The sequence below is a fragment of the Scyliorhinus canicula genome, chromosome 8 (assembly GCF_902713615.1).
Source record: "Scyliorhinus canicula chromosome 8, sScyCan1.1, whole genome shotgun sequence".
Classification (NCBI taxonomy): Eukaryota; Metazoa; Chordata; class Chondrichthyes; order Carcharhiniformes; family Scyliorhinidae; genus Scyliorhinus; species Scyliorhinus canicula.
The window spans coordinates 54,944,248-54,968,650 of NC_052153.1; the positions used below are offsets into that span (position 1 = coordinate 54,944,248).

The 24,403-nt window shown below is 45.9% G+C and overlaps 1 protein-coding gene across 7 annotated transcripts in view; it reads right to left on the bottom strand.

Moving 5' to 3' along the window:
* Window positions 1–24,403, bottom strand: part of mllt3 (MLLT3 super elongation complex subunit) — a 164,820-nt gene that overhangs the window by 22,354 nt on the left and 118,063 nt on the right. For all 7 annotated transcript variants that reach the window (XR_005461575.1, XM_038804625.1, XM_038804623.1 and 4 more), the window contains exons 6-8: window positions 21,909–21,990; window positions 13,076–13,190; window positions 6,376–6,478 (exon numbers count right to left, since the gene is read on the bottom strand). Coding sequence is in view for 6 of the 7 variants with exons in the window: in XM_038804625.1 (XP_038660553.1) it covers window positions 6,376–6,478; window positions 13,076–13,190; window positions 21,909–21,990 (300 nt within the window). In the remaining variant the exon portion in view is untranslated. The remainder of the gene's footprint in view (window positions 1–6,375; window positions 6,479–13,075; window positions 13,191–21,908; window positions 21,991–24,403) is intronic.

Here is a 24,403-nt window from a genome sequence, read left to right on the forward strand (position 1 = left end):
ATTGAATCCGCGCTGCTGGCCTTGTCTGCATTACAAGGCAGCTGTTTAGCCCACTGTGCTAAACAACCCCCATCTGCCATGCTCCTGCCCATTCACCAAGTCTGTTTGAATCTTCCTGTAGCTGCTTTACATCTTCCTCACAATACACATTGCTGCAGAACTTGGAAATATTACATTTGGTTCGCACATTCAAATCATTGATCTATATTGTCAACAGTTGAGGTTCAACTGCTGATCCTTGCAGTGCCCCATTAGCCACAGCCTGCCAATGTGAAAAGATCACCTTTTATTCCTAACCTGTTTTCTGCTCATTAGTCAATCCTTAATCCATGCCATTATAATGCTTCTATCCCATATACTTTTATTTTGCTACTCAACCTGTTGTGGAGGATTTTATCAAAAGCCATCTGAAACTCCAAACACTGTATCCATTGACTCTCCTTTATCAATTTTGTTCATAACACCCCCAACAAGTTTGTCAAACATCATTTCCCATTTGTAAATCCATGCTGAATATGTCCAATCAGATCATGATTATCCAAGTATCCATTTATCACATCCTTGATGATAAATTCTAGCATGGAATATAACTTCATGGATGAAAATGGCAAATCATCACACTGCAACTAAAAGCAGAGGTACAGGCTAATGAACAGGTTAAGATTGAAATATGACTGGCAGGGGTGGTGGACACAGGGTACTTGGCGATCACAATCTCAGACCCTGCTCCGCACTGCGTTGACCTGCAGGTTAGTAAAGACAGTAACCAGCACCCGCAATGGAGGTTAGATGTGGGACTTTTGGCTGACGAAGGGGTGTGCGAGCTGCTGAGAAAATGTATTCAGGACTACCTGCAGGTCAATGGCATGGGGGAAATTTCAGCAGCGATGGTCTGGGAAGCACTGAAGGCAGTGGACAGAGGGGAGCTAATCTCGATACAGGCGGGGCAGAGACAGACCAACTGGTTAAGGAGATACTACAGGTCGACAGGAGGTATGCAGAAACCCAGAGGCAGGGCTTTTAAGGGAACGGCGGAGGCTACAAGCGGAATTCGACTTGTTAACCACAGGGAGGGTGGTGGAGCAGCTGAGAAAGACGAGGGGGGTGATCTATGAGCATGGAGGGAAGGCCAGCAGAATGCTTGCACAGCAGCTTAGAAAGAGGGAGGCAGCCAGGGAGATAGGGGAAGTAAATGACGGAGATGGGAACCTGGTTGGAGATTCAGAAGGGTTGAATAAGGTGTTTAGGGATTTCTACAGTAGGCTGTATAGGTCGGAACCCCCTATGGGGTGTTGGGGGGGGGGGGGGGGGGGGGGGGGGGGGGATGAAGCACTTCTTGGGGGAGCTGAATTTCCCAAAGGTGGACGGGGAGCTGGTAGAAGGGCTGGGGCCCCGATCGGGTTGGAGTGGAGGGTCTGAAGACCATGCAGGCGGGTAAAGCCATGGGGCCGGATGGGTACCCAGTGGAGACTTATAAAAAGTTCTCTGGGATATTGGGGCCGGTGTTTGTGAGGATGTTCAATGAGGCAAGGGAGAGAGGGGTGCTGCCCCGACGATGTCACAGGCCACGATTTTGCTGATTCTAAGCGGGAAAAGAACCCGGAGCTGTGTGGGTCCTACAGGCCGATACCCCTGTTGGATGTTGATGCCAAACTGCTGGCCAAAATCTCGACCTCCAGGACTGAGGATTGTGTTCCGGACGTTATTGGGGAGGACCAGATGGGGTTTGTTAAGGGTAGACAGTTGGTGGCCAATGTAAGAAGGCTGTTAAATGTGATCATGATGCCCCCGGAAGGTAGGGAGGTGGAGGTAGTGATCGCAATGGATGCAGAAAAGGCTTTTGATCGGGTAGAATGGGACTGTGAGGTACTGGGACGGTTCGGATTTGGGCGGGGCTTTATTGACTGGGTCAGGTTGCTGTATCAGGCTCCTGTGGCAAGTGTACGGACGAATAGGACAATATTGGACTATTTTAGACTGCAGCGGGGGACGAGACAGGGACGTCCTCTCTCGCCATTGTTGTTCACGCTAGCTATAGAGCCATTGGCAATTGCTCTGAGAGCCTCAAGAGGCTGGAAGAGGCTGGTGGGGGAGGGGGGTGGGGTGTGTGGACACAGAGTCTCGCTCTACGCAGACGACCTGCTTCTGTATGTATCAGACTCATTAGAGGGGATGGAAGACATCATGAGGATTCTAGGGGAATTTGGCCGGTTTTCGGGTTATAAGTTAAATATGGGGAAAAGTGAGATGTTTGCGGTCCAGACGAGGGGACAGGCAATCGGGAGAGCTGCCGTATAGATTAGTAGGGGGAAGCTTTAGGTACCTAGGCATTCAAGTGGCGCAGAGAATGGGACCAGCTGCATGAATTAAATCTGGCCCGGCTAGTAAACCAAATGAAGGACGATTTTCGGAGATGGGACGTGCTCCCATTATCATTAACTGGGAGGGTGCAGACGGTGAAGATGACGGTCCACCCGAGATTCCTGTTCGTGTTTCAATGTCTCCCCATCTTTATTCTGTGGTCCTATTTTAAGTGGGTCAACAAAGTGATCTCTGGCTTTATTTGGGTGGGCAAGACCCTCCGGGTAAGGATGGTAATGCTTGAGCGGAGTCGGGGAGAGGGCGGGCTGGTGCTGCCAAATTTTAGTAACTATTACTGGGCGGTGAATATAGCCATGATCAGGAAGTGGGTGGTGGGGGAGGGGTCGGCATGGGCATGGGAGCGGATGGAGGCGGCTTCATGCAAGGGCACCAGTTTGGGTAACGGCGCCTCTGCCATTCCGCTGGCATGGTATTCCACCAGCCCCGTGGTTGTGGCGGCCCTGAGAGTCTGGCGGCAATGGAGGAGACATGTGGGAGCATCGGTCTGGTCCCCAATCTGTAATAATCACCGGTTTGCCTTGGGAAGTATGGATTGGGGGCGGGGGGGGGGGGGGGGGGGGGGGGGGGGTCTGGATATGGCGGAGAGCAGGGATTGAGAGGATGGGGATATGTTTGTAGAGGGGAGCTTTCCGAATATGAGGGCGCTGGAGGAGAAGTTTCGGTAGGTGAGGGGAAACAAATTCAGGTATCTGCAGGTGCGGAACTTCCTACGTAAACAGGTGTCAATCTTCCCGCTCCTCCCGCTAAGGGGGATTCAGGACAGGGTAGTTTCCAGAGGGTGGGTAGGAGAAGGGAGCGTCTCGGACATTTGCAAGGAACTTATGGGGTCAGAGGAGCCGAAGCGCAAGTGGGAGGAGGAGCTGGGAGGAGAGATAGAGGATGGTCTATGGGCAGACGCGTTGAGTAGAGTCAATGCGTCCGCAACATGTGCCAGGCTCAGCCTGATACAATTTAAGGTCATTCACGTGGCTCACATGACAGTGGCCCGGATGAGCAGATTCTTTGGGGTGGAAGACAGGTGTGCAAATTATGCGGGAGGATCAGCGAACCATGTCCACATGTTCCGAAGCTTAGGGGATTTTGGCCGGGGTTTGCAGATGTCATGTCCACGGTGTTAAAAACAAGGGCGTCGCTGAGTCCAAAGTGGCGATTTTCAGGGTGTGGGGAGAGCCGGGAATCCAGGAGGAGAATGAGGCAGACATTCTGGCCTTTGCTTCCCTGGTAGCCCGGAGACTGATACTATTAGCTTGGAGGGACTCAAAGCCCCCGCTTCCCTGGTAGCCTGGAGACGGATATTATTAGCTTGGAGGGACTCAAAGCCCCCGAAGTCGGAGCCCTGGCTATCGGATATGGCTAGCTTTCCCTGTTTGGAGAAAATCAAGTTTGCTTTGAGAGGGCCACTGTTAGGGTTCACCCGGAGGTCGCAACCGTTCGTCGACTTCTTTGCGGAAAATTAATCGTCAGCAGGAGTGGGGAGGAGGGGTGGGGGGGTTAGTTTAGCTTAGAGTAGGGGGTTAATAAAGGCGGGACCTGTAAGGGAGGGAGATGGCTTTTGCACTATGTTTATAGTTTCATGTACATTGTTTATCGTATTGTTGTTATAATACAAAAAATACCTCAATAAAATGTTTATTAAAAAAAATTTGAAATATGAAGAATATATTTAGAGGTGGCACCCTCCATGATCCAAATGGATAGGACAAAAATATTTTCTCACTCCTGCTCACAACCATCTTGTTCGGACCATGGGGAAAAAGGAGAAGATTTTTCCTTGCAAGGAGAGGGAGAAGAAGAATAACCACACAATGAGTCATCACAACCTCCGAGGAGTCTATTGTAAAGAAGTCATTGCTGCCAATCTGGGACAGGTGTTATTTTCATGTCAAATCCACAACTGGAATTTATATAGCTCCTTTAAACTAGGAAGCACCCCGAGGTGTTTGACTGACACACAACGATAAAAACAACCTCCCAGTCAAAGGGTGACCAAAAACCTGTCCAGAAGTGTTGGGTTTCAAAGAAGTTCATAAATGGAAAGGAAAGAGATGGAGCAGCTTAAAGAGGGAAATCCATAGCATGCAACAGACTGTTACAGGCATAACCACCAATATTGGGATGAAGGATGGGGAAATATGCAAAAGGTAGAGTCAGGCGAAGAAAGTCATCGGTGGGAGATTCCAAGGTTGGGAATATAGAAAAGCAAGATCACAAAAATGATTATATCTTTTGCAGATGAGAATTTTAAAACTGCCCACCGAGGGACCTGGAATCAATGTCAGTCAGCAAGCACAGGACAGGTAGGTGAACAGGCTGAGGGGCAGAATATGTCATGGCAGCCGACTTTTCAATGAGCTGAAGTTTTTAGAGCACGAGTTTGGAAGCTCTCTAGGCAAGTGGGTGCTTTTGGCAAAGAGTGCAAGGTCCATCAGTGCTTGATATAGTCCAACCTGATAGCTGGCTAAGCATGTTGTGTACCTGATAATGCTCAAATCTGCATCCTTGAACTTGAGCAAGTCAAGACAAGGACTATTCCAGTGGTATGCACTTGTACAAAGAGTGTAAAATGTTTTACTCGGGACAAGGGCATCCAAGGTAAAAGAGAAGGGGCGAGTGAGCAGCCTCAATCACCAAGGAGGCCACAAAGGTTAGGTGGTCGATAATTTAAAAGTGTAATTTTAAGTGACTTGGGTGAGAACATTTTTCCATTTGCCGATGTAGAATCAACTGGAGTTAGAGGGTGGGGATGTGGGTGGTGAGGACGAGTGTGGCGAGAGGCCACATGAGACGGCTGTGAAAAAGGATCAGACAGTGAACACAAAAAGACTTGTAGAGAGAACGGGAATTTTAAAAAGGAGAAGGCGAGAGAGAGATTAAGATTGAAATCGCTGGGGTAAGTCACTGCTTCGTAGAGGCTGGAGGAGGACATTTCAAGGAGAAACCTAGGATGGAACAATAGTGAAGGAGAATTTTTAAACAAGGTGGAAACAAGTGAGATTCCAGAAAGTGCCAAAGTAGTGGGAAAGGGATAAAGAAGTTGGAATTTGATACGAATCATACCACCAAGACAATTCAGACAAGTTAGGTCAGCAGTTGAAATTATAACCAGGCTTCAGCAAGGTGCCCGAGTCAACACACATAAAGACAAGTTTCAACCAAAACCATGATATCAAAGCAATAATCAATTAAGGTTATAGATACCGAAAGCCTTTTCCACAAGTTAATAGACGTTCTTGAAAGAAATGCAGAGGGGCAGGGATGTTGATCTGATGCAACTGCTGAAGTGAGGGTGGTGAGGTTAGCTTCTAGCACTCTTGATGGGGTTGGCAGTTGGCATCACAAATTAAGGATGCAGGGAAGGGTGCCTCAATGAGTTCTCCAATAAATGCAGATCACAACTGGGTTTTGTAAAGTATTTTACTAATGGGCAGCAGGGCATAGTGGTTAGCACTACTGCCTCAGCGCCAGGGACTCGGATTCAATTCCGGTCTTGGGTGACTGTGGAGTTTGCACTTTCTCTACGTGGATTTCCTCGGGGAGCTCCGGTTTCCTCCCACAGTCCGAAGATGTGCAGGTTAGGTAGATTGGCCATGCTAAATTGCCACTTAGTGCCTAAAGATGAATAGGTTAGGTGAGGTTAGGTGGAGCTACGGGGATACGGTGGGGGAATGGGCCTAGGCAGGGTCCGAGGTCGGCACAGACTCAATGGGCCTTCTGCACTGCAGAGATTCTACGATTCGAACAGGCATTACAAAATATTAATTTACTGACAGGACGACCAACAGTACTGAACAAGATACAAATTGATGAATTAATGCAGTATGAAATGATAAATGATTAGAATTCAATTACTTAGATTTATAGCATGTCAAGAGGAATATAATTTAATAATATTAAATTTCAGAGACCTTGATTTTAACAGCGGTTTAGGTTCAATTTTCTTGAAATGACTTGCGCATAGATGCCTGCAGTTCATTGCATTGCTTTTTCTCATACCTGGTTATTGCTGTTGTTGGCTTTTAGTATTGGAGGTGCTTCACTTCTGGGTGGGGTAGAACGGCTACTGTTCTCACTGTCACTTCCATCACTCAAACTCATTCTGTATAAAGAAAAGCACAAAGTTTAGGCACAAATAAAAGGTTGGCACAGTAAAATCTCATAGCAAGTGGTCACGGGGGCACTGGTTAGTACTCCTTTTAAAAAACATGAAGCTGGTGGAAGGGCTGCTGCGGTGACCAGAGGAGGTGAGTAGCCATCTTCGATCCTGGGCATTGAGCCCGGGAGAGATGGGTGCCTCAGCATCCGCGGGTCCACCATGCTAACCCCTGGATTGTGTTAATCCCAGCCCCAGCCTGTCTGCCCATCAACCACCCATAACTCCCACTGACCATGGAGGCCTCTGGTCCTGCAGCTGAATGCTACTGCTAACATGGAACTGGCAATCGTAGTTCAGTGAGCACTTCACCCATCCCAAGTCATCTCCCATGGGTAGGTGTGCCATGTAGCATGTGGGGGTTATGGATTAGCAACTCAATCAAACACTATGCCTGAATACTGTGGGAGGCAACATCTGAACATGGGCCCCAGCGGCCATCCAGGTAACATTACGTGTGGGAGTCTGGGGTAGTGGTCCAGTGACCACTTTGCGTCCTGGGGTGGGGGGATGGTGGGGAAACTGGAGGGTTTCAGGATGGAAGACACCATTGGTTTTTAGTCTCTCACCCTCTCCAATTCCTTACAGATATTAAACGGTATGGATTATACCTTGGACCCTGCAAATGCTGCCCTGTGGTGTTGCTGGCAGGCTAGGTGGCCATACGCGGGAGAACAACATGACTGGAAAAAACAGTGGAGTTATAATAATGATTAAAGGGGCAGTTGGTCAGGACATTATTTGGAATCAAATTTTATTCACTATGAGGCATTATTCACTAGGGTGGAGGCATGGGCTTAAGTAGGGGCACTTTCCAAGAGCCGGTGCAGACTCGATGGGCCGAATGGCCTCCTTCTGCACTGTAAATTCTATGATTCTATGAAGGCTGGGGCAGCAGTGGCGACAGAGGCTCGAGGCAGCGGCCCATGTGTCGATGCCCGCCCCATAACCTGAGGACCCGGCCGACCATCGGGCCAGGGAAGAACCCAGAGATGGAGGCCTGCGATAGCCCAAGGTGTACAGGTGCTGGTTGTTTGAACAGAAGACGGATAGCGTATGCCGGAGGAAGCTCCATCTCTACAAGGAAGCAGTGTGGTACCTGTGCCATGTGCTCACAGACTTGGCACCACGTGGAAAAGGCAGATATCCGTACCTGGTGACTGTCAAGGTCACCACAGCCCTGAATATGTATGCCTCCGGATTATTCCAGGGCTCGAGCGAGGGCTTGTGTGGCATCTCACAAGCTACAGTCCACCAATATCATCTGTGAAGTCAGGGATGCCCTGTTTGCCTGGGCAGTGAACTCTATAAACATAGACATTGGGCCCAAGGATGCCCAGGCAGCAGGATTCTCTGCCAGACGGATGCCCCATATAGGGGTAATAGATGGCACACATCACCTTGTGCTCCCTGGGCAGTCTGGGAGTGCCCGAAATCAAGAGGAAGGGTTTCCACTCCTGAACACCCCAATTATTGTGCGACCACATGAAGATCATGCACATGTGCACACTTCCCAGGGAGTGTGCGCAACAGCTACATTTTGGGGCAGTCAGACCGCAACGGTCCCATGGAAGACCACTGCATGATGGCCGTTTGGCTTTTAGGGGGGATAAGGGGTACCCACTGAGGACCTGGCTAATGCCTCCAGTATGGAGGCTGGTGACCGATGCAGAGACCCAATACAACGAGGCCCATGCAGCCACCCGCGCTGTCGCTGAGCGGAGAACAGAAAAGGAGAGAGAGCGCGAGAGAGAGAGAGAGAGCGAGAGAGAGCGCGAGAGAGTTATATTAATTAACATCTGCCCCCAACTGCCCAATCCTCTGATGGTGCTTTCCCTCTTCCCCACCCCTCCCCAGACCCTATCCCCGTGCCCTCAGTGATCCTTAACTGATGCATCCCCAGGATGTACATCAGAGGTGGAGGCAGCCTGCTGTCTACCACAACCCGTGGCCTTCAATGCCCCTGGTGGACGTCCTTTGGGGCCGGAGGGCCCTGGCGCACTTCATGGCGGCACATGCCCCAATGTGCCACCCTGTACCGGGTGCTGATCCAATTGTCAGTGGGTGGGTATCGGGAGAGCAAGTCGCCGCTGTCGCCAGGATGGCTCCATGTTGGCACCAAGCACATCCTCCGCCCGGTCGGTGTCCATAGGTCCCTGAGGATCAACCTGGGGCGGAGAGGCAACTAGATCGAGCTTCAGCTGCCGCTGTGTCATTGGGTTCTGCTAGCCCTGTCAGCTCCCCAATGTTTGCAGTACAATGTCGATGTCCTTGCAATGCTGCTCAGTGAGTAGGACATAAGAACATAAGAACTAGGAGCAGGAGTAGGCCACCTGGCCCCTCGAGCCTGCTCCGCCATTCAATGAGATCATGGCTGATCTTTTGTGGACTCAGCTCCACTTTCCGGCCCGAACACCATAACCCTTAATCCGTTTTTTCTTCAAAAAACGATCTCTCTTTACCTTAAAAACATTTAATGAAGGAGCCTCAACATGCTCTGGAGGGCCTTGGCAATGCCCACTTGCGACTGGGACACATCTCCCAGTGACCGGGACATGCTCTGCAGTGCCTTGGCTATGCCCACCCGAAACTAGAAATGCCCACCTCTTCAAAGTCCATCTAGTACTGGGTCACATCCCCCAGCAACTGGCACATGCTGTCGAAGCACTCAGTCATGGTGGTGACCAACTTAGCCATGGCTTGGGCACCTCCACTCATGCCGCCGTGACATGCACGAGGCTTTCCACTGCGGTTGCCACCCTAGCAGTGCTGGCCTTGATGCCATGCATTGCAGGCACCATCTCCTGTGCCTGTAGCCTCTGGGACCCCCTCCAGTAGGTTATGGACCTGCTGGAGGGTCGCTGACATCCCCCTCGGAATGTCACGCCCACACCCTATCGTCTGCATCAGCTTCGGGTAAACCTGGTCCAGCGGCTGAGCATCTGACTGGGATCCAGCTGGATCCTGGGATCCAACAGACCTCCGACTGCTGTCTCGCCTGGGCGTTCCTGCCTCCACCTAATGTGCAACTTTGTGATGCTCACCAGAATGTGCCCCAGAAGCCTGACCACTACTGTTGCCCATCAAGGTGTGTTTCTCTGCACTGGTGGATGGGGGAGTGACCCATCTATGGTGGCTCTCCTCCGAGATGTTCTCATGGGATACGGGGAACAATCCCGGATGGGCTGATGCCTGTCGGATGGAGATCCTGCTGGAGAATGGACATGTGGTCAATGGTAAGGATGGGTCAGTCAGTATGGCATTAATTAGTCACGTGTGACATGTCATCCGAGTGGGATCCGTGGATCCTCAACTCTGCGCCGTATGCCAACATCTACGTTGGTGACAGATTTGTCCTCGGTCACTATCGTAACCTCCAGTGTCTGGTCCTCGTACGGGATGAGGACTCTGATGTCCGGTGCCCCACCGCCTGTATGGGACCTCTCCCGCAGGCTGGCGAGCGCAGTCCCAGAGAATCAGCAGGCGAGACAGTCATTTGTGGCGTGAAGCCCGTGGGGTCTCGTTGGGTGGACCAATTAACACAGTTCCCACTCACCACCACACTAACAAATGTTTTGGTTAATCGTGCCCATTGATTAAAGGTTTGGAATCAAACTCTTCAAGCATTTTCTAATCTTGAATTACAGGGCTTTAGGATCATGTAAGCAGACTCACTCAACCACCTTCCATCTTTTCAGAAAACAGACTGCTTTTTTGTCCTGTAGCTCTGCGGTGGCCATTCAAGTTTGACAACTAAGGCCACATTGTGAAATCGTATTGAAGTCACCTCAAAAAGTGAAGTGAAGAAATTTGCAGTATGAAAGAACTTTCTAAATGGAACAAAGACAAAATATTCCAGAATGCTGGAAATCAGAAATTAAAAATTAGAACATGCTGCAAGGTAGTCTGGTGGCATTTGTGGAGAGAAATAGAGTTAATGTTCTGGGTCACAATGACCCTTCACCCTTCAGTTCTGATGAAGGATCATCGCGACCTGAACATTAACGCCTGTTTCTATCCACAGATGCGGTTTGATTTTGTTTGGATTGGATCTAATCCAATTTGCAGAATCACAGAACTGTTACGGCGCAGAAGTAGGCCATTTGGCCCATCGCGTCTGCACCGGCTCTCCAAATGAGCGTCATGGATTAGGACCATTCTATTGCCTTTCCTCTATACATTGCACATTGTTTCTATTCAAGTAAACATCTAATGCCCTCCTGAATGCCTTGATTGAACTTGCCTCCACCACACTTGCAGGCAATGCATTCCATTCCTGAACCACTCATTATTGTGAAAAAGATTTTTCTCACATACATTTGTTTCTTTTGCAAATCGCTTTACATTTGTGCCCTCCCGTTCTTGATCCTTTTACAAACGCGAAGTATCTCATCTACTCTGTCCAGCCCTCTTTATAATTTTGAACATCTCTATCAAATCTCCTCAGCTCTTTTCTCCCCAAAGAGAACCGTTCGCAACCTCTCTCCAATCTATCCTCATAACTGAACTTTCTCACCCCTGGAATCATTCTTGTAAACCTTTCCTGCATTCTCTCATCATGTTCACATCCTTCCTATAGTGTGCCGTCCAGAACTGTACACAATACTCCAGCTGAGGTCTACCTAAAATCAGCATAATCTCCTCTGGAGGGAGGCAACGAATTGTACACACATATGCATAAGTTAGTAGAGCACTTGAAATGTAAATAGTAACATTTGCCTAAATGCAACAGGTTTTACACCAAAACTAGTAGTCTAGGATTGTTCAATAGAAATGCAGCCACATGGGAAAGCTTGAGTAAATGCAACAAGAGGTTAACAGATTAGATGAAAATCCATTCAGGCAGAGAAAAGTTAGATGCAGCAATGTGACTAAGAATCTTATTGTCCAAATTCAGTCTATAGTTGTGTAGCAATTTTATTAACATGGGGCCTCGTTAGGTGGACCAATTAGTTAACAAACCTACAAACAATACCCCATAGTTCTACTTTAAGATTTTCCTATTTTCTACTCATGTACTTGAAGCTAACTCTCTTGGAATCATCCTCATTGTCTCCTCAGAAGAAAATGCAGAATTAACAGGCTTTGCTGTCTGGTACTGTAGTTATCCATTTCGGAGCAGTCAATGGAAACCTTACAAACGACTAGATCTACATTTAGTTTTTCGGTGTAATTATGAAAAAGTTCATACTCGATATTTACGTATATGGACACCACAGTAAAAAGAATTATAATCAAATATTTTAAACATTATTGCAGTTATTTCAAGTCACCTCTCAAACTACAATGTAGGAAAGAACATGACAGCAAACACTGTGGAGACTCCATGTCTTTTACACGAGCAGCATATACTAAAAATCTAGCTTCTGATTATTTTATTTGGATGAGAAATTCTATGAACCTGCCTTCATCTCACAGTATACGCATGAAATAGAATACAACCATACATGTAATACTGTTGTATCCTTTTATAGCAGGTATTAAAAAAGCCAAGTTCAAGAACATTCTTGCATGTAAGCTCGCCATCCTGACTTGGAAATGTGTCACCGTTCCTTCACTGTCAAAATGCTTGAACTCCCTCTCTAACAGCACTGTAGGTGTACCACACCACATGGACTGCAGTGGTTCAAGGTCGCAGCTCCCAACCACCTTCTCAAGGGCAATTAGGGATGGGCAACAATTGCTGGTCTCGTCAGTGACGCCCACATCACAAAAATTATTTTTAAAATCGTGAAAAATTGTTAAACAAAAAAACTACAAACACAACCAATGGAGCAATAATACGCAGCACCACTCACCAAACTTTGCACATGTTCTTTAATTAAAGCCCTTGGTCATGCTTTCTTTAAACTAAAACATGTATAGATATTCACTTTGACAGTTACCACTGAACAGAATAAAATGCACGTGGCTCAATTACTAGAAATAATCAACTTTTAAGCAACATTGAAGTTTCACAAGACACTTAGAGCGTGATCTACCCGAATGTTCCAGTCCCGTGGCAAGCACATTTAGACGGGTGTTTCCATGTGTTCAAAGTGCCGAGAAACAGCACACTATAGAACACCCAATTGGTAGCTATGGGGCCTCAGTGGGGAAAACTCCAACAAGGCCGCACTTAGTCCTGTTTTCTGCACTGAGGAGCTCAGGTGCCAGGGTGACAGTGCCAAGGTTCTCGGGTTGCCCAGAGGGCAAGAGCGGAGACCCCCCCCCCCATCCCCCAACGAGTGCTGTTCTCTGTGCGCCCCATTTGTGGAGACCAGGACTGAGCAGCACTCGCCCATGATCTCCAAGGCGAGGGGATTAGATCCCATTGCCTTGGATAGATTAGGGGAGTGCATATTAGAATGAGACTAGATGTCTCACTCCAATAATATGTAGATTTGCTAAAAAGTAATTCACAATGTTAATTCTCTCAATAATTTATGCACAAAACATAATTAAAACTTTCAGCATAAATTAACATATGAACACAGCTAATGGAAGATGCCAGAAATTAGATATTTATTTATTTGCTTTGAATTAGCTCATTGCCATACCAACCTTCTTCCACAATGAGTATTTAATGATCTCTCTACATCAGACAGGCTTCTGTTCTCATCTTCATCTGACTCATTGCCTTCAGAATGGAGGTCTTCCATTATAGATCTCAATGGGCCTGTTCAAAAACAAAGGCAAGGAACTTCACAGAATTGTTACAACGCAAGGGGCCATTTGGATGCTGGTAGTTGGACTCCAGGAGAAGCTGAGACTATTTTACCGTTGAAGGTATTACATTGCAATCATATTCAGTCCTTACACATTCCCACATATACATTTTCCACAGGGTCAACTATTAGAAATTAAGCACAGAGATGTTGGTCAATTTGTTCTTCCTTTTTTATTATTTATTCTTCCATGGGATTTGGACATCACTGCTAAGGCCAGCATTTGTTACCCATCCTTAATTGCTCTTCAACTGCATGGCTTACCACACCACTTTTAAGGATAGTTTGGAGTGAACCACATCGCTGTGGATCTGGAGTCACATGTAGGCCAGGTACGGATGGCAGATTTCCTTCCCGAAAGTGCATTAGTGATAGTGAATCAGATGAGTTTTTATGACAATTGACAATGGTGCCATGGTCAAGATTATTGAGACTAGCTTTACAATTAATTGAATTTAAATTCCACCACCTACCATGGTGGGATTTGACCCACACCCCAGAGCATTGGTCTGGGCCCCTGGATTACTAGTCTGGTGACATTACCAATACACCACCTCCTCTCTTCCTCTACCATGGTTCATCAAGCCAAGAGGCACAGTAACACCTGCAGCCCTTATTCCACTTAATTCAGCACAGAGTGGGGAATTGAACATGGTTTTAGCCTTTGCTAAAACACTTGGAAACACTTAACCCATGAGTGAAACCTGGAAATTTGAAAAAACGAAACTACAAAGATAATTCTCAAGTTTACTGCACGACTGGGCAGCACGGTGGCGCAGTGAGTAGCCTCACTGTCCCGAGGTCCCAGGTTCGATCCCGGCTCTGGGTCACTGTCCACGTGGAATTTGCACATTTTCCCCGTGTTTGCGTGGGTTTCGCCCCCACAACCCAAAAGATGTGTAGGCTAGGTGGATTGGCCACCCCAAATTGCCCCTTAATTTAAAAAAATGAATTGGGTACTCTAAATTTATTTTTTAAAAGTTTACTGCACGACACTTCATACAATTAATTGCTTAGATACACAACATGAATGTTTCATGCCAGTTATTCCTTTTAGATTGAATTTTAAAAAGTCAGCCTGATTGCGATTAATCGATAATCAAATATATGAAAACTTGGAATTCTTGAAATAATTAGTAATTTTATGCACATTCACTGCAGTTCAAGCAACAAAACACCATGATCAAGTTCAGTGCTCAATGAGGAGTTGTTTTGTTTCTTTTCTCATTTCCTCCCAGCAGTAGTGGAGGATTAAGGTGGCTAAACAACAGGACAGACGTGTTTTGCACAGGCCCAACTCTAGGCACAGAAGATAAATATGGTTAGAATAGAGTTCAGAATGGAATCCAAATATTAACAGGCAAGATGATTTTTTGATTCACATCTGTCATAATATCCACTCATGTATATAATGAGATGCAGACAGGCAGTGATTGACACATAGGATGACCAGTAAGCTTACAACACAGTACAGCCAATCACCAGACAGGACACTACCACTGTAAAGCCAGAGGGAACTAGGTTTCCCGCTCTCTCGGGACCCAGCTATTGAGACAGTCAGAGTCCACGAGCTAGCAAGTGCAAACACCATGCGGTAGCCAATAAGTATGGTCAGGCTACTACAAGGTCACCAGTCAGATCAGTATAGTGTCGACCCACAGCTGAATATGTATAGCAATTCTATAGTTGAATAAAACAGTGTTGGATCTTCTCCAGTGTTAGACATCTGTTTTCAACTTCCCTGCATAGAGTGCAGTCCACATCGAACCAACCTGCCTAACACATCAACATCTGGTTTCAATTCTGAGTTACATTGATCATACTGGTAGCACGCAGAGTCAAACACTGTTGATTTAACATATATAAGCAATTGAACAGGTACTGCAGGCAAGCTTTCAAAAATATTGCACTGGGACAGTGGTCTATGGTGAGATCCTTCAGATGAGGCATTAATGGATATCACAGGTCCCTTGGCACTATTCAGAAACAGGGAGATCTCAGTCCTGGCCAAGACAACCAAAATAGACCACTTTATTAATGAGAGTGTTTTCAAATGGGAATATTTCCAAATGAAGTTCATCATAAACAGAGTGCAAACATTGGGAAATAGGCGCAGAGGGAGATGGAAGCACTGTTTATTTTCTCTTTAAACTTGTAGCGGTTCATAAGTTCACAGCAATGTGCATTGAATTTATTGGGCAGTGTTTTAGTGCATAGTGCAAGTCGATGTGCAAAAAAACTGAGCTTAAAAAAAAATCCATGTCAAAAGTATAAGCTTGGGAGAGGCAGAGGTCTACTTAGACTGCATGTGGAAGTTTGTGGACAGCAAATTGTCCCAAACAAACACGGTAGATGCCTCCATTTTTAATCTCACCAGCTGAGTCAGAGCTGGAGTGCAAATTGGATGCTCTGACAGAAAGGAAAAGGAGAAGTATCCGCCCAAGTTGTTCCAGACCTTTGTCATACCTTCGAGAGATGCAGGATAAGAATGAGATAAGAATGTGCAGAGAAATAAAAGCCTAGGTGGATAGGAAACAAGGCTCCAAAGTAACTGATCCTAACCAACAGTACAATGTTCTTGGTATCTGTGAGGATAAAGGTTAAAATTATAGGAACAACAAGCATAATATGGACTACGATACCTTGAAGCCAGAAGCTTTGCTAACTTGGTCGATGTTTAATGTGGCATTTGTAGGGGATTCAAAAATTAGGGGACAGATGTCATCTTCTGTAAACATATTTGAGGGCTTCACATTGTATGGTGACGACGTTGTGCCAACAGGTAGAAACAATGTAGGCAAGGACTGTTGTTCTTGCATAAACAGCAGTTACAAAGTAATTCTTCATATGTAAAGCAATTTAAGGTATTTTGCACCATAAAATGGCATACAAATAAATGCTAATAATTTTAAAATCAAATCTCCCAGTGGTTGATAAACATATTCAAATAAGCCACAATTGCACATTTACATTAAAAATGTCCAGTTTAGCAGGGGACGATGAACAGAGTGCTTTCGGGGGTGTGGGTAGGAGAGGGGAAGGTGTCTGACATCTATAAGGTAATGCAGGAGGTGGAGGAGTCGTCAGTGGAGGAGCTGAAGGCTAAATGGGAGGAGGAACTCAGGGAGCAGATAGAGGACGGGACTTGGGTGGAGGCCTTGGAGAGAGTCAACTCTTCCTCCTCATGTGCGAGGCTTAGTCTCATCCAATTTAAGGTGCTGCACCGGGCCCACATGTCCGGGACTAGGATGAGTAGGTTCTTTGGGAGTGAGGACAGGTGCACCAGATGTTCGGGGAGTCCTGCGAACCACGCCCATATGTTCTGGGCATGCCCAGCACTGGAAGAATTCTGGAAGGGGGTGGCGGGGACGGTGTCGAGGGTGGTTGGATCCAGGGTCAAACCAGGGTGGGGACTCGCGATTTTTGGAGTTGCGGTAGAGCCGGGAGTGCAGGAGGCGAAAGAGGCCGGTGTCCTGGCCTTTGCGCCCCTAGTAGCCCGTCAAAGGATTCTGTTACAATGGAAGGATGCAAGGCCCCCAAGCGTGGAGACCTGGATCAGTGACATGGCGGGATTTATAAAATTGGAAAAGGTCAAATTTGCCCTGAGAGGATCAATACAAGGGTTCTATAAACGATGGCAGCCTTTTCTGGACTTCCTGGCTCAGAGATAGGTAACTTGGTCAATAGCAGCAGCAACCCGGGGGGGGGTGCATTATTGTAGTGTGTATTCTGTAACTTTATAGTGTGTTAATTTGCGTTGTTGTTAAAATGCTGGGTTGTTCATGGGGATGGGGCGAATATATATGATTGTTAATATTATTGTTATTTTCGGTATTTTACTAAGGTGCGTCAATGTTGTATAAAATCAAAATTTCTCAATAAAAATTATTTTAAAAAAATTAAAAATGTCCAGTTTAATAAAAACTGGGAGCAGCTGGTTGTACTCCTTCCCTCATACGCCATATATTATGCCTCATTTACTATCTACTATATGCCATTACTTCGACTGTTCACCTGTTAAATATTGGCACAAAACAGTGTTGGATCAATTTAAAAGTGAAATAACATTTTGCCTCAAGCAATGCAACGTAGTGAGAAAGGGCATATATCATTTGCTAATTTTGTATTGAACCTGGGGAATGACACCTGGTTACAGAACAAGTGACCCTCACAAAGTTCAAGTATGATTGAACCCAACTTGTCCAATTCATTTTGCTACATTTCTATTATGCCATGCGCTGCTCTTATCCACCTAATTTCCCTGTAAGATTCCATGCAGAGCAGCCCAAGTTGTACTGTCCAAACACTTTCCCCTTATTCCGTGAAGTCTTCTTTCATAGACTTTAAACCATTTGCATGTGTGGGCTACCGTAATCAGCTACTTATTTTTTAAAATGTTTTTATTCTCCATTTTCACATTTTCCTTCAAAATTTACACCCCACCAACAAGCAGTAAACAGTAACAGATACAAAGTCAATACTCTTAACAACAGCAACAACCCAATCCTCCCACCACCCCAACTAACGGCCCACCTGTCAATATATGCTTCAAATAAAACAAACCCTGCCACGGTGGGAAAAAAAACAAAGGAGAAAAAAATTAAGGAGTCCGGAATCGCCCATGGTCACCATTAACCTATAGAGTCCACTTCCCCCCCATCCCCCACCGGACGACACTCAATGCCATCCAACCTCCGAAAGAGTACCGTAAATGACACCCAAGAGTTGTAAACCCCCTCCCCAACTCCTCCCCTCCACTTCCTCTTGTAAAAATCCCCCCCCCCCCCCACAACCTTGGTTCCTTCCCCCCCAACTTTCCACCCCGGCTTGACCCCTCGGACCCTGTTCTGCCAGGCTCCGATGGCCGCAACCCCTTCCCCCACTTTACCCCCATTCACTGGCCGGCCTAAACCGGCCAGTGTGGAGGCCACCGCCCGGGTCTCTTTCCTTCTTGCCCGGCCCCAGGAAAAACCCAGAAGTCCCCTTTAGCACACAAACCCCTCATACACACCCACACCCCAAAGAACCCTCATTACGACTGCAAGTCCCATTTCTTCTCTTGTCCGAAAATATACAACGTTGGCTCCTATAGCCCATACACCAGCACGCAGTGAAACAAAAAAAAAGAAAAAACACAGTCATGAGGCTACATCGGCACAAGACCATTTCTCAATTCTACCACAGTCCTTCTGCCTTCGCAAACTCCTCCGCTGCTTTCGCCTTCCCAAAATAAAAGTCCTTGAGCTTGTAGGTCACCCTCAGCTTCGCTGGATATACAATTCCGCACTGTACCTTGCTAATGAACAGTGCCCTCTTCACCCGGTTGAAGGCAGCCCGCCTCCTCTCCAGCTCACCGTAAAGTCCTGGTATACGCGTATACCAGCTCCAGCCACTGTACCATCCATTTCTGCTTAGCCCAGCACAGGACCTTCTCCTTTACACTGTACCTAAGGAAGCACAGTCACTACTCTTGGAGGCTCACTCGCCTTTGGTACAGGCCTCCACGACTGATGAGCCCGATCCGGTTCATATCGGGAGTGATCCTCCACCTCCCCCAATAGTTTCGCCAGCATCGTGGAAAAATACTCAGTTGGCCTCGGTCCTTCCACTCCTTCAGGCAGCCCCACATTCCTCAAATTCTGTCGCCTGGATTGGTTTTCCAGGTCTTCCATTTTGCCTTGCAGATCCTTGTTGATCTCTATCACCTTCCGCATCTCCTTCCCCATCGAGGTAAGTTGATCACTGTGCTGCAGTAATGTCTCTTCCACTTCCTTCAGTGCCTCGCCTTGCTCCTGCACATCCACCACTTCGCTCGCCACTGCCGTCCTCACCGGGGTAGTCGCCTCCTCCACCAGCGCTTTTAAAACCGCCCCCATCTCCTTCCTCATTGCCTCCATGTGTTTTGTAAACTGCCTTTCGATCCATGGCCAGCATCATAGTTATTTCTTCAGCCGTAAGAAATGTGGCCTCCCCTGGTGTTCCAACCTCCATTTTCTTTACTGACCCGGTGGTGACCTTTCCACTCCCCGACGGACTTTCAGACCCTTTTTTCACGGCCGTTTTTTTTGCTGGTCTTCGACATTTCCTCCCCCTGTGCTGTCTCCCGACTTTTGCTGCCTACGCTGTCCTTAGGACCGGGCGTTACCCCCCGACAATGCCGTTCCCGAGCGGGAGCCCTCCAACGCGCGGCTGCCTCCCATAATCAGATACTTATTAAAATTTAAACATTCTTTGCAATCGTTGAAGAGTTCATTAAAAAATTGAAACTGTCAAGTGGAGCCAAACTAATGTGAAAATGGTGCCTCCTTAAGGAGCGGGGAATCAGCTCAGCAGCAGGACACTTGCTTTCATTGAGAGATTTAAGATCCACTCCATGATTTTTCGCGCATGTAAATAGGGACATTCAGTTAGTATCACAGGAGCGCACGATGACTGCCACCAGCTTTCTGATGAGATGTGCTGAATTTTAAAAAACACTGAAGAGTGAGAAGTCCTTCTGATAAGCTGGCCAGTATTCATCTCAACCAATAACCAGCAAAGAAAATCAGAACAATTGCCCATTTTTGTCATTTGCTTTTTGCTGAACTGATGTCCGCAAATTGGTTCTCACATTTGACGAGGATTAGTGAAGTTTTGAAAAACAGCTAAAGAACTGCCCAATTTAGTCCCAAGTGCTATCCTTTTTCTCCATAACTGCAAATTCTCTAGGACACATCTAATTGCCCTGTAAATTTCTGAAGGAATTTGATTCCACTATCCTTTTAAAAATTGTTCAGTATTATGCCAAACATCTGAAAAAAAAGTAGAACGTAGAGCATACAGGGCAGAAGGAGGCCATTCGGCCCATCAAGTCTGCACTGACCCACTTAAGCCCTCACCTTCCACCCTATCCCCGTAACCCCTCCTAACCTTTTTGGTCACTAAAGGCAATTTATCATGGCCAGTCCACCTAATCTGCACGTCTTTGGACTGTGGGAGGAATCGGGAGCACCCGGAGGAAACCCACACAGACATGGGGAGAATGTGCAGACTCCGCACAGACAGTGAACCCAGCAGGGAATCGAACCTAGGACCCTGGCGCTGTGAAGCCACAGTGCTAGCCACTTGTGCTACCGTGCTGCCTAATTCTCTCCCATTTCCCCCTCATACTTTTTCTAATTAATTTGTATGTGATGTCCACCTACCCACTTGGCAGAGAACAGTTTCTCCCTACTTGTTCTTACAAAACCTCCCAATATTGAATATCTCTATTAGGTCTCTTTCACATGCTCTCATATTTTAAAAAATAAATTTATGTACCCAATTCATTTTGTTTATCCCCAATTAAGGGGCAATTTAGCATGACCAATCCACCTAGCCTTCACATCTTTGGGTTGTGGGGGCGAAACCCACGCCAACACGGGGAGAATGTGCAAACTCTATACAGACAGTGACCCAGAGCCGGGATCGAACCTGGGACCTCAGCGCCGTGAGGCTGCAGGGCTAACCCACTGTGCTGCACTCACAATCTCTCATTTAAAAGGGAACTATTTCATTTTCTCAAATCTCTCCACAACTCTGGTGTAATTCTGGCAGACTCCTCTGTACCCTCTCCAAGGCCTGGTTATTCTCCTGATGTGTAATGTCCAGAAACACAATATTCCAGCTGAGGCCTTTTCAGTGATTTGTGTAGGTTTAGCACAAATTTGTCTCAATTATTTGCAAAGCACTTCAGGTAATGCGGATGTAAAATTCAACAGAGAAGCAAAAAACCTTAATTCCTGGACAGAAAAAAAACTAGTATGTGATTTACTGGCTGCATCTAAGCAAATTGGCGCAGGCTGGGAGGGCCGAAGGGCCTGTTCCTGTGCTGTAATTTTCTTTGTTCTTGTTCTAAGCATTAATTTGTGAGGAATACTACAGTTGAGAATGATTTAAATGCAATAAGCTGGGGGTTGGCAAAAGGGGAAATGAGGTGGGAAATTAGACCCAGATCAAAAAGTGGAAGACATCCAACTGGCAGGTACATATATTGAAGAGGTACACAAGACGAGAAATGAGTGGACTAAAAGAGACAAATCCAAAAAAAAAGTGACAAACACTGTGGGACATACCAAGAACACGAAAGGTATAGAAGCAGTAGAAGAAAGATGCCCAAAATAGAGACTGCTGTGATAATACGGACATATGGCTGATCCTGGAGAATGGCAACGTATATAACAGAGCAATACAGTGCTCAGGAAAAAGAGTAAGGAGCGAAAGAGGTGCTTTGGGCACTTTTAAACTCTGGTATTCTTGAAAAAAGGATCCTGGAAGTTACACAATTAACCACTTTTTCTGGACATCCTCAGTGCTAAAAAGACAAATTAATATTCAGGCCATGCCTCGACTTGCTCCAGAGGTGTCTCTTTGACAATCGTATCAGGAAAAATATAAAATGCGGGAAACAAAAATATGGAAGTGACAGAAGAATGACAGATGAAATTGATAAGTACTATACCCACACCATACTGAGTACAGTGTTCAATTCTAATAATACATTGAAGCCCTGGTGTCAACTGAACTGACTGCATTAGAGGACTTGAGGACGGAGGGGAAAACTGCGAGAAAGTGAATCTTTTGCCCTTGAGTTAACACAAGTGACATCAGGAGGCATAGATGATGTACACATCGACTATTTAAATCTTTACCTTGTCTGTTGTTCTGAGATGGAGTAAAACTTGAACTGGAATTTGAACTGGAACTGGAACCAGCAGGACTTGGCTGTTGAGACTTTAACAACATAAAAACAAGGCAGAGTTAATGTTGTTGCAGTAGCTACCTAAACATTCAGTCAAAATAGCTACCAATTAAAGCTATCCTAAAAGCAGATTTGTCTGCTGGAAATACCAGCATGAACATTATTTTTCAGGTTCCGTATGTTAAAACATTTGCAAAACTAAGCTAAATCTGTTCAGATTTCTCTCTTCTCAATTTAAAACATGAAGCAGCAAAACAGCAAGTTCCGGAGCTGAGAGATAATAGGCATAGAGTTTAGATGGAACAAATTATGACAATGGATATGAATAGTTTTGTACCTAGGAATAGGCAAGAGCAATTTTGTCATGGATTATATTCCAGGTTGAATTCTTAGTCAGCTGTCTACCCCAATTATTAACCAGTCTCTTCATTTTTCATGTACTTCCTACACTTGTCTCGTCTCATTTTGTATTTCAGACGTTTATAATTTATTGCTTTTCTCATTTAGTTTTTGTGAAGTCTTTACTCCAGCAGTTAACAATTGTTGCCAGAATCCCAAAAATAAGATTATAGCTCTTAAACAACTTTGGTCACTCAATATGGTTCTACATTGCTCTTTTGCCAATTGTAAGTATCGATTAAAATCAATAACCGAATACTGCATGCAATTCATTCTTGATAAATGAACTTAATTGCCATTCGTACAGGAGGATCTTTGTACAAGCCTTTAAAAGTAACCCATTTAGAAATAATTGTTATAATAACAATGTAACAGAAAACAAATTAAATACATAGAGATCTTGGGGAGGGAAAAAAGCCTTCTGAAAAAGAAATACAAGAATTCTCCAACTTAGTGCATCAGATCCTCGGACAACGAGTGTTTCCCTGACCTTCACTGAAAGCAGCTTCCTGACCCTGGTTGCTGTACAAGTCAATTTTTACCCACAGACATTTTGTTTTTGAACACAGTATCAGGTCATTCCCAGCAGTTCTCCCTCTGTTACCTAGGTCAGTATTGGAAATACCACTATGTAAACTGGACGATGAGACAAGCTCTGTTCCATGAGGTAGAAAATTACTCTGCATGGATAACTGAGTCACGTTAAAAATGTGAGTTTATGGCATTGAAACCAAAGCCATGATCCAAAACCACTTGCGTGCAGACATCTTTGATGAGCTTAACAGTTGCTTCTGCTCATAAATCAAGCAATTGTACCATCCTAATGAGGAAAGTGATTTACAACCTGTAATTGCTTCACCCCCACAATCCACCCCCCCCCCCCCCCCCCCCCCCCCAACCCCAGCCAGGAACAAATCAGCCAAGTCTGCTAGGGTAATAAAGATGGCTGGGCAAAGGAGTTTGGGGGGTAGGGAAAACAGACAGAAGGAAGGCAAAACATGTCAAGACAAACATTTTCACTGCTCATAAGCAGCAAAAGCACTAAATACAGGAACCATGCAAATAATAGTAACTTTTCAAATTGCACATAATTCCAAGTAATTTGTCACTTTCAAAATAACGGTCAGAGCAAAGAAGTTAATTTTTGGAAATATGTTGGCTTTGGGAGAGGAGAAGAGTATATGACCCATAACTGGCTACTTAACCACAGAGATGAGATTTTTCCTTTAAAATTAGACTCCAAGAACCTTTTACGTAGTTTCAACTGGCCATAGCAAAAGGTGAATATGGCACAAGAAAACATACTTGTCGTCTACCACTGACACCGTGGAAACTCCCAAATCCTTTTTACTTGGTCCGCACATTATCGGAGTAGGCAGAGCAGCCGAAATGCCTAATGCGAGAAAACTCTCAGTAAAACGCATCCAGTTTTTGAGAATTCAAGAGGATCAAGATGGAATGCAAAATCTTTCTTAATAATAATCTTTTTTGTCACAAGTAGGCTTACATTAACACTGCAATGAAGTTCCTGTGAAAATCCCCTAGTCGCCACACTCCGGCACTTGTTCAGGTACACGGAGGGAGAATTCAGAATGTCCAATTCACCTAACAAGCATATCTTTCTGGTCTTGTGGGAGGAAACCGGAGCACCCAGAGGAAACCCACGCAGACCTGGGGGAACATGCAAACTCCACACAGTGACCCAAGCCGAGTCCCGAACGTGGGTCCCTGGTGCTGTGAAGCAACAGTACTAATCACTGTGCTACCTTGCCGACCCTGGCATTGATCTCAATTAATGCGCTGTTCACTTTGACATTTGTGCCTTAATTGCAATGTTGAGAGCACTCTTGCCTCTTCTGCTTGCCTCCTCCAAGAAATGTGTTTTTCTTCAGGAATCTCCTTGATCTATACATGCAAGTCAATGTGCCCACCTTTTGGTTCATGTTAATGTGTAAATTGTCCTTCTAGCCTCACTTTGCCATTACCATCGTGTACATCTCCATATTTTTTCCAAAAGTCCCTTTGCTCTGCTTTCTCCAGGGGTCT